We start from the raw sequence: 10,542 nt of genomic DNA, 5'->3' as shown, positions 1-10,542 counted from the left end.
ATAACATATATAAAGCTCACACACACACACACACACACACACACACACACACTCACACACACACACACACACACACACACACACACACACACATTTAAATGTATAATTTAAAGAAATGTTTTTAATAATATATGTTTGTAATAATCATAAAAAAGTATCGATAAAGCAGTTGAGAAACACTGCTCTAAGCAAAGAATGAAATGATCAGTAACCAAATAGTAAATAGCGTACTAGTAAAAGATAGCAGTAAGATAAGTCAAGGATTTTAACGAGGAAATCGCTCGGTACTTCCATATAATCAAAAGTAATACAGTTTCCGTTTGTCAATCTTTTCATTAAACTTTCTCTCGATTATTGTATTATAACGTTATCGTTGATATAAGGATATTATATAATGCGCGAGTATTTGTTTCAAAATACGAATACAAATACAATAATTTCTTTTAAATGTTAAATCGCTTAGGTCCAAAATTGTTCTCTGCACTGACAAAATAAAAATATCACATAACGTTAGATCAATATATCAGTCTTTAATATGTGAAAAAGAATTCTTAGTACATATGCATGCTGCCTATGCAATTCTCTAAGACATCGTTTCGCCGTCTCGATACGAAAAATATTCATGCTCAAGACACGATAAATCTAAAATTTTTCTGGAAAGCATTTCTAAATTTATGAACTTTTAAAATATTTCCATATTTCGTCAAAGCAAGAAAGAAGTGCATGCTTAAAATATTATAGTATTAAAATCGATATATGATATTCAAAATATTCAAAGGGCATGTCTTTCATTTGTATCAAATATATTTAATGAAATTTGAACTTTTTATTCATTAAATTCGGAACTGTGGTTTTAGTTACGTGTATAAAAATTTATAACATCTTAACATCTATCAATTATATCAACATATATGTATATACATAAACGGGGGGGGGGGGGCATAATGGATTTTGTATTAATTTACAAAACTTTAAAAGTTGTATAACTCATTCTTTTCATGACGTCTGCTTAGCTGGCCCCCCCACCTAACCAAATCTTAATGAAAAAATTATGGAATAATGCGCTATTTATGCGCTATTCATATCCGCAAACAAAAATTTTTGCGCTCCTTCCGTTTAGCTAAAAAAAAAAATTTTTTGTGGGGGGGCTGAGTAGGCAGTCAGTCAGCCCCCCCACCCATTAAAAATAATTGATTTGAAAAATTAAATACACAGGATTTATGCGCTATTTATGCGCTACTATTTCCAAGCGTTTTCGATTTTTGCGCTGCTACCCTTAAGGCACTTCCCTCTTGGAGCAAACAGACATATTCACCCTTAAGTCGTTTAAAATTGCAAAATTAAATACTCTGACTATGCATAATAATTCTCTGATTTATGCGCTACTATTTCCAAGCATTTTCGATTTTTGCGCTGCTACCCTTAAGGCACTTCCCTCTTGGAGCAAACAGACATATTCACCCTTAAATCGTTTAAAATTGCAAAATTAAATACTCTGACTATGCATAATAATTCTCTGATTTATGCGCTACTATTTCCAAGCGTTTTCGATTTTTGCGCTGCAACCCTTAAGGCACTTCCCTCTTGGAGCAAACAGACATATTCACCCTTAAATCGTTTAAAATTGCAAAATTAAATACTCTGACTATGCATAATAATTCTCTGATTTATGCGCTACTATTTCCAAGCGTTTTCGATTTTTGCGCTGCAACCCTTAAGGCACTTCCCTCTTGGAGCAAACAGACATATTCACCCTTAAATCGTTTAAAATTGCAAAATTAATTCTTTAAGGATGTAAAATAATTTTCCGATGTATGCCTTATTATATCCACATCCAAATTTGATTTTTCGAATTATGAATTTTAGTTTTCACCATCTAGCGGTGGTTTTTATCGACATTTCAAGTTGGGAAATAATTTATTATATGTAAGACCTCTATTAAGCTGGACCCCCCACCATCGAAAATCAAATTCGGAATAGGTCAAAAATTTAGTGCTAATTAGGTGCTAATTTAGTACCCTATTCCGAAGTTTAGTGCTCAAACCGTTTAGCAGTAAAAAAAATGGCGGGGTCCAGCTTAATGACAAACTGGACCCCCCATAAAAAAATATATATACAGTGCACGTATACAACAAATAAGTGCACAGGGAATTTAGTGCTAATTTAGTGCTCCAAAATAGAGCCAAAAGAATTAAAATATAGCGTTAATTCAAATATTGGAGCGCGCCGCGCTCTAAAATACGTTACCCGGTCGTCAAATAATGCTGGACCCCGCCATTTTTTTTACTGCTAAACGGTTTGAGCACTAAACTTCGGAATAGGGTACTAAATTAGCACCTAATTAGCACTAAATTTTTGACCTATTCCGAATTTGATTTTCGATGGTGGGGGGTCCAGCTTAATAGAGGTCTTACATATAATAAATTATTTCCCAACTTGAAATGTCGATAAAAACCACCGCTAGATGGTGAAAACTAAAATTCATAATTCGAAAAATCAAATTTGGATGTGGATATAATAAGGCATACATCGGAAAATTATTTTACATCCTTAAAGAATTAATTTTGCAATTTTAAACGATTTAAGGGTGAATATGTCTGTTTGCTCCAAGAGGGAAGTGCCTTAAGGGTTGCAGCGCAAAAATCGAAAACGCTTGGAAATAGTAGCGCATAAATCAGAGAATTATTATGCATAGTCAGAGTATTTAATTTTGCAATTTTAAACGACTTAAGGGTTAATATGTCTGTTTGCTCCAAGAGGGAAGTGCCTTAAGGGTTGCAGCGCAAAAATCGAAAACGCTTGGAAATAGTAGCGCATAAATCAGAGAATTATTATGCATAGTCAGAGTATTTAATTTTGCAATTTTAAACGACTTAAGGGTGAATATGTCTGTTTGCTCCAAGAGGGAAGTGCCTTAAGGGTTGCAGCGCAAAAATCGAAAACGCTTGGAAATAGTAGCGCATAAATCAGAGAATTATTATGCATAGTCAGAGTATTTAATTTTGCAATTTTAAACGATTTAAGGGTTAATATGTCTGTTTGCTCCAAGAGGGAAGTGCCTTAAGGGTTGCAGCGCAAAAATCGAAAACGCTTGGAAATAGTAGCGCATAAATCAGAGAATTATTATGCATAGTCAGAGTATTTAATTTTGCAATTTTAAACGACTTAATCGTTAATATGTCTGTTTGCTCCAAGAGGGAAGTGCCTTAAGGGTTGCAGCGCAAAAATCGAAAACGCTTGGAAATAGTAGCGCATAAATCAGAGAATTATTATGCATAGTCAGAGTATTTAATTTTGCAATTTTAAACGATTTAAGGGTGAATATGTCTGTTTGCTCCAAGAGGGAAGTGCCTTAAGGGTTGCAGCGCAAAAATCGAAAACGCTTGGAAATAGTAGCGCATAAATCAGAGAATTATTATGCATAGTCAGAGTATTTAATTTTGCAATTTTAAACGATTTAAGGGTGAATATGTCTGTTTGCTCCAAGAGGGAAGTGCCTTAAGGGTAGCAGCGCAAAAATCGAAAACGCTTGGAAATAGTAGCGCATAAATAGCGCATAAATCCTGTGTATTTAATTTTTCAAATCAATTATTTTTAATGGGTGGGGGGGCTGACTGACTGCCTACTCAGCCCCCCCACAAAAAATTTTTTTTTTTAGCTAAACGGAAGGAGCGCAAAAATTTTTGTTTGCGGATATGAATAGCGCATAAATAGCGCATTATTCCATAATTTTTTCATTAAGATTTGGTTAGGTGGGGGGGCCAGCTAGGCAGACGTCTTTTACACAATTGAAAACAGTGTAACTATCTTTTAAAAATAAAAAAACTGTAAAATATTAATTCACATCCAAATGTATACATATACACGTAAAATAAACCATCTTCAGAAGTTTTTCAGTTTCTTGTATCATCTGATTGATTCCAACAAACAGTATCGGAAATATTTGCCCACTCACTTTTCACGATGACGACTATATAAATTATGCATGAGTTGAGCCTATGGCGGAACTCAAAAGCGGAGTTTTTTTTGCATATCCAGAGCAAAATCCGTTGATAGCATCGATATTAGAGAATATATTTTTTTTATTGCTCCTTATACATATATGTATAACTAAAACACAAAACTTTAAAATTATTGTATTACATGAAACCTAATTTTACGATGCGTTTGATTGAAAGTGAGTTATACGAGCGAGAATACTCGTTAATATCCACATTACAATATCATCTCATTACTAAGAAAAGAAATACGATGAGTAAAGGAAACTTTTCCACATAATCATTAAAAAAAAGATTACAATCTCCATGGAGTAATTATCCGGTTATTGGTATAACTACTTCACTTCCTAGGTAATATAATATAACTTTCAATTACTACAGGTTATATCTCCATTTAATAATTGCTATAATTTTTATTTTCACTTACTATTACATATATAATGTACTCACAAACGTTTATTTTTGCATTTTTACGTTAGCAAGTATAACATATACCGGGTGTATATTTTCCGGTATTCATTTTTAATCTTAACAGATAAATATTTTGAAAATATTCAATTTTACAAAAAAACATTCCATACAAAACTTGTATGGATAGATGGCGATGTCTATTTGGAATGTTTTTTTTTTTTTTGTAAAATTGCATATTTTCGAAATATTTGCTGTTCAGATTAAAATCAATCATCCTGTGTATATATATATGTAAATATATATACACATGTATCTCTTTACCTATAAAGACACTGTAGACAACGTAATTCTAAACAAAAAATATTTAGATGCTGCGATATTATATTCTTGACAACATCACCGTGGGCTATCAAAATGTTAATTAATTGGTTGTAAAGAGTCTCAAATTAAAAACTGTGGATCAAAGATCAATAACGGAAATAAGATTCTTCTTTCGTCTGTTATCGCTTCCTGCCGTTTTCTTGAATGAAACGCGTTCAAGACAACGTTAGCGATACGACGCGATACGACGCGACGCGACGCCACATCATGCACTCACACCCTCGTCGTGTCGCACGTGCTGCATACGTAATGCGCATCGACACAACGAACAAAGCGAGACGCAAGTGCATATCGTCGAATCACGATGGATGGGACAACCAAGGGGTGCTAAGCTCTCTGTGCATATATGCTTTAGAAAGTATCTGAATTATTGATTCCACAAAAAAATTGCAAAGCCATCGATCCTATTTTATGTTACATGCCTGACGAATAGATTGGAAATAAACAGGAATAATAATAGCAAAGTAAATTAGGTCACGAGATATTCCCTCGTAGAATCCCCTCGCTACTTTTCCTCCCAATAAAAAGATTTAAAAAGATTTAAAAAAGATATAATTTTTCATATTTTTTGAATATACAGCAGATGGGAAAGTTAAGACACATACATTAAATTTATGGTTGTAAAATTAATAATTTGCTTCGATTCCTATTTATTATTCCTACATCTTCAAACATTTCCAAATCTTCATACATCAAATGACAAGATAGATAGTAATAGTTGTCAGTATTTATTGTCCATCTCATTCGCGTAATATTATTTTAAATCTGCACTATTCCTATGGCAATTCGTCATCTACTATCTAGACTCTATAAGTAAAACGACATTTTTTTATGGTCAAAGGACATGTGATAAATAAGAAACGTGCTTTAGCATTTGCTAATTTTGCTGTGTCTATATCAGGCACATATATAGATCTAGTTTTCATTCTTATTCTTCTTATTATCTTTAAATTAAGCTGGAATTATCTTACTTTCACTCTTCCTCCATATACTTATTACAGGACTATTCGTAAAAGCACATATGTAGATATAAATAATGTGTAAATGTATGTATGTTATTCCTAAAATCCATTCTTCGGAGCCTTTTATCAAGATCAAGAATTGATAAATAATGTGTAAATGTAAGTGCAGAGTATCCACAAAGATCAGACTCTGTATTCAAAAAAGTGATCTTGCAGTTACAGCGAAAATTATCTTGTAAGTACGAAAAATAGCTGGAATAGATAAATTTCTAGCAAGTACTGCGATATTGGATATGATTGCATTTAATCATGTAGATAACAAAGATAGAATTTAGATTTGTGCTATAAATTCTATGCGTACGATACATAATTTTCCATCAGGTACAAAAAAACAGCAATAATTCTAGCTGGAGCAGTAAAATATTTTTTTGCGTGTAATCTGGATTAAATCCGAATGACTGCGCGGATAGTCATCAATGCAAGTTAAAATGATAATATACGTAATTCTGTAGCTTGTCTACGTGTAAACGGATACGCTGGAGCACAAAAAAAGTGTCTACATCTTCTCCGCTGTAATCTAGAGACATGGTAGTGTCTCGGCGTTAAGCCAAGCGCATATTTTTTACGTTAATGATTACGCTTATATATTATATCTTTCACAACGGAAAAATTTCGTTTAAAATTAAGATAATTAAAAATCGACATAATATCGAATAGTGAGCAGAATTGAGTAAATTTTGTTATAACTGTTGTTGTCAATTCTCATAAGGCCCAGTTCCACAACTCACGGTTAACTCTTAACCGAGGTTGAGAGACAAGTTGAATCTCGATTAAGAGTTAGTCGTGAGTTGTGGAACTGGACCTTATGAGAATTGACAACAGTTATAACAAAATTTACTCAATTCTGCTCACTATTCGATATTATGTCGATTTTTAATTTAGATATAGTATGTCGTTTTTAAATTTAGACATAGATTTTAAATATAGATTCGCTACCAAAAAAGTACACTGAAAAATCTTTTAACTATAAGAATATCAAATTCAAAGGAAAAAAATAGTCCAGAATTGTTACAATAAATCTACACAAACTTTCAATAATTTTATTCTAATGAAAAGCTTTGTTTTTTTTTGTACCTTGATATTTTTCTTAAGACGCCCCCAGACGATCAACGTATGCCAACATTGGCAAATATCACATACATACGTGACATACATAATTATCCATATTGAATGTAGTCAATATTTAATGAATGTGTGCAAAGTTGGCGTATACATTGGTCATATCGTCTGGAGGTGCTTTTACATTAACGTTATGATTAGGTACATTCTGTGATTAGTTTAAACTTTAAAACGACAAGATTGCAAAGCGCAAGAATCAAATTGTTAAAACGTTGCTGCGATCAAAATTTTTAGATATAAAAATATATAAAATCAAATTTTTAATAAATACATTTAAGTGGATTATGATCTCAGCAATTTAATGGAAATAAATTGATCGTAATTTGCGAGAAACGACTAAGCAGAATTAATTCACGATATTCTCTAAAATATTTATAATTCGCAAATGTTATAAATAATATTATTTATTAAATATCATATCGGTGACGTTTTATTATACATAACGTAAACATACTTGAATTAGGACATATAAATTACACTTTAACGATTCTGCGATACAATTTCCACAGACACATGTTTAACGATTGAAAATCAGATTTGAATAATAGCTATTTACGGAATTCGCGTATTAAAATTCTGTGTCATATTATCGTTTACTATTCAAAAAATAAATATACCAGACTAACGTCAAGCGATCATAGAATAAATTGTTTAAATGACGAGAAGTTTTCGGGCAGTTTGCGCATAAAAGATAGAGAGAGGGGGGAGGGAAGGAAGGTTTACCTCGTAGGCTCTCTCTTCTGGTGGGCAGAGAGGAAAACGGAGAAAAACAACGCGTATGAAACGGAATGGCGAGAAGTAGGGTGCAAGACTTACCGGCAATGGCGACGAATAGGAAGAATATCCACGTATCCATGAGTCTGCCGGTGGAGAAGAAGCCGCCACTGCCGCTGCTTCTAGCTGGGAAGCTTCGCCTGTCCATCACGCGCTGAGATGCATCGCTGATCTTGACACTCGAGATTACACTCCTCCTTCTTCCTCCGATTCGGCGACCAACGCACACCAACCGATCCGCGCCGTATCGCGCGAATCACTGAAAAATCCTTGGAACGACGAGCGCGCGGGGGCGCGCGCGCGAGTCGTCTCTCACCCAACTTCACTCGAGTCTCAAGTCGGAACAGAATCTGTCCCTGCCGCGTTCCAGGGTCCTTCCAATTCACATCGTATACTCGTACATTACAACGTTCTTGCACGCGATAGTTCGCACGAACGAAATGACAGGAACGACGGCGACGCTCTCGGCGGTCGCGCGCACCGCCTCCTCGCGCGTGCCCACGACGGACGACGTGCGCGTCTTACGCGTGCGTGGATACGAGTTTACGCACTCTACGTTCGTCGCGTGTGCATATAGATGTATATACGTTCGGGTATACGTACGCGTTACGTCGAACGTGGTTGAACGTGTCGCTCGAACGCGTCGTCCGCTGGATACTACGCGTAGCTACGCGTAGTCGGCGTAGTACGCGTGCGAGGAGAGACGTCAAGTTGCACTACCGGCGCTCGCGACGCGTGCTGGAGTGGGACAGACAAACGCTACGACGACGGAGACGACGGAGATGACAAACGGCGCGTACTTGGTGACGTCTTGGTGAACGACGAGATTACGCGCGTCAGACGAAAGAATGAGGGACGGAAATTAAAAAAGAAATTGAGGGAGAGAGAGAGAGAGAGAGAGAGAGAGAGAGAGAGAGAGAGAGAGAGAGAGAGAGAGAGAGGAGGATAGAGAAAACGTGAGGCGAAGGAAACGACGTCCCTCGACGACGTGGAGCGCAGCGGCGTGCGTACGCGGACCGTCGTGCTCTCACCGCCGCGTTACCCGGAGTATTGACCGACTCTGCTCCTGCTTTGCTTCGACACAGCGCGGTGCGGCGCGGGTGAAGGAGAGGGGATGACCGAAGCGCAAACGTGGAGAAGAGAATGAGCGGAGCGGAGAGGAGAACGGAGCTGAACGGAGCCAGCGGAGCAGGCCGCAGGCATGCTCCGTACTGCCGACTGCCTCGTAACTGGCCTTACGAGCTGCGCGCGCACCGCGCAGGCGCGCACCGCGCACCTCAAATTTCGTACTTTTCCGGCGCGGCGGCTCCTCTCCAGTCTGACCCGTCCCCTGGCCCGACTGTCCGTCCAGGCAGCTAGCCAGCCGGCCGGCGCGGCGCGACGCGACGTGCAACGTTCAGAATTGGGAATCTGTATTTTATGGCACGAATGTGTCTACACATGTATACCATGCGCGTAGCGTGACCCATGCGAATTAAAATCAAAAAAACTGATCGCGGCTACGAGCTGCGAGAGTGTCGTTAAACCACGCTCCGTCGGTGACAGCAGTGACAGCTCGCATCAGTCGTCGCCGCGCCGTTACATTGACACATACTTCGTATCGACATAAATATTAATAGAAATAAAAGTGTACTGTTTCTCCCCCCTCCCCCCTCTCTCTCTTTCTCTCTGCTTGAAATATTAAAAAATCCTCGTATTTTTATTCATAATACGATTTATTATTACTAAACTATTTTAAGATATTAAACCAATTGTAAGAAAACAAAAGACCAAATCGATACTTTGATAAATACGACAGTTCAAACCATGAGAATTTTTATTTTTTTATACCTTTCGGGGTCAACTGTAATCTGTAGTAACCATTTTTTATAAAATTTCACCTATTCACATGCATTTAGTCAGGGCTCTTATTTCAAATAAATTTATTTAAAATATATATTTTAAATAAAGAAAAAATTAAAAAGTTATTTAGTATTTATTATTTTAAATAACTTCTTCCGACCTATTTCTTATTTAATATTTTAAATAAGTTCTTGGAACCTATTTTATATTTTTTATTTCAAATAAGTCGTGTCAATTATTTTACCGACATACTCCTACGATTTTATATTTTAAATAAGTTTCTGAAATTTATTTTATATTTTTTATTTTAAATAAGTCGTATCAGTTATTTTATCGAGCTCTGCATTTAGTATTTACTTAAATTTCTATGTTTAAAATCAAAATGTACGTGTATGTGCTGAAAGAGTATTAATATGTATTAATATGTATAATATAACTAAAGATACTTGGTCTGTATGATTTTAATATACGATACATAAATAATAATTAATAATGAAAGATATACATTTATCTAGAAACGGCGCAAGACTTGCGTGTCAATATAATTGAAATTATACGCGAGTTACAATTTGTGTTTTATTCCTGAGCGTTATTTTACAAAATTAATACGAGATTATGAAGAACGAATATATTCCGCTTCGATATTCCTGATTATTAATGAAAACGCATAAAACTCGTTCGTTGATATTAAGCTATGAAATATGGCGCACACCTACAGAGATAACGTTTCTGATATAAGCACAATTAATGTCGGAATAAAGTCAAGACGATGAACGCGTTTAAATCCGCCGCATTCTTTCGGTTACCCGAGAGATGAAAACTTTTATCTCGCTTGATATCGCGATAAGGCATCAACAATACCATATACCGACAATCTCGGCCATTGTTAAGAAAGAATTCTATGGACGAGAGGACGCGCGCGTTTACAGGGAGAGTATTAGACTTTTTGTTAACAATAAGGCATTTCCCCACGAACAACGTGGTTGCAAATCTCT

At 36.0% G+C, this 10,542-nt stretch overlaps 1 protein-coding gene across 2 annotated transcripts in view; it reads right to left on the bottom strand.

The window, feature by feature from the left end:
• dtn (transmembrane protein 132C dtn) overlaps positions 1-8,588 on the bottom strand; it is a 140,123-nt gene extending 131,535 nt beyond the window's left edge. For both annotated transcript variants that reach the window (XM_018445948.1, XM_018445949.1), the window contains exon 1: positions 7,748-8,588. In XM_018445948.1, the coding sequence (XP_018301450.1) occupies positions 7,748-7,853 (106 nt within the window). In that variant the 5' untranslated portion in view covers positions 7,854-8,588. The remainder of the gene's footprint in view (positions 1-7,747) is intronic.
• Positions 8,589-10,542: the final 1,954 nt, after the last annotated feature.

The sequence above is a fragment of the Mycetomoellerius zeteki genome, unplaced genomic scaffold, assembly GCF_001594055.1.
Source record: "Mycetomoellerius zeteki isolate Tzet28-1 unplaced genomic scaffold, Tzet1.0 scaffold171, whole genome shotgun sequence".
NCBI lineage: Eukaryota > Metazoa > Arthropoda > Insecta > Hymenoptera > Formicidae > Mycetomoellerius > Mycetomoellerius zeteki.
Note: the sequence above shows the minus strand (reverse complement) of the source record. Positions and strands in the feature narration are given on the sequence as shown.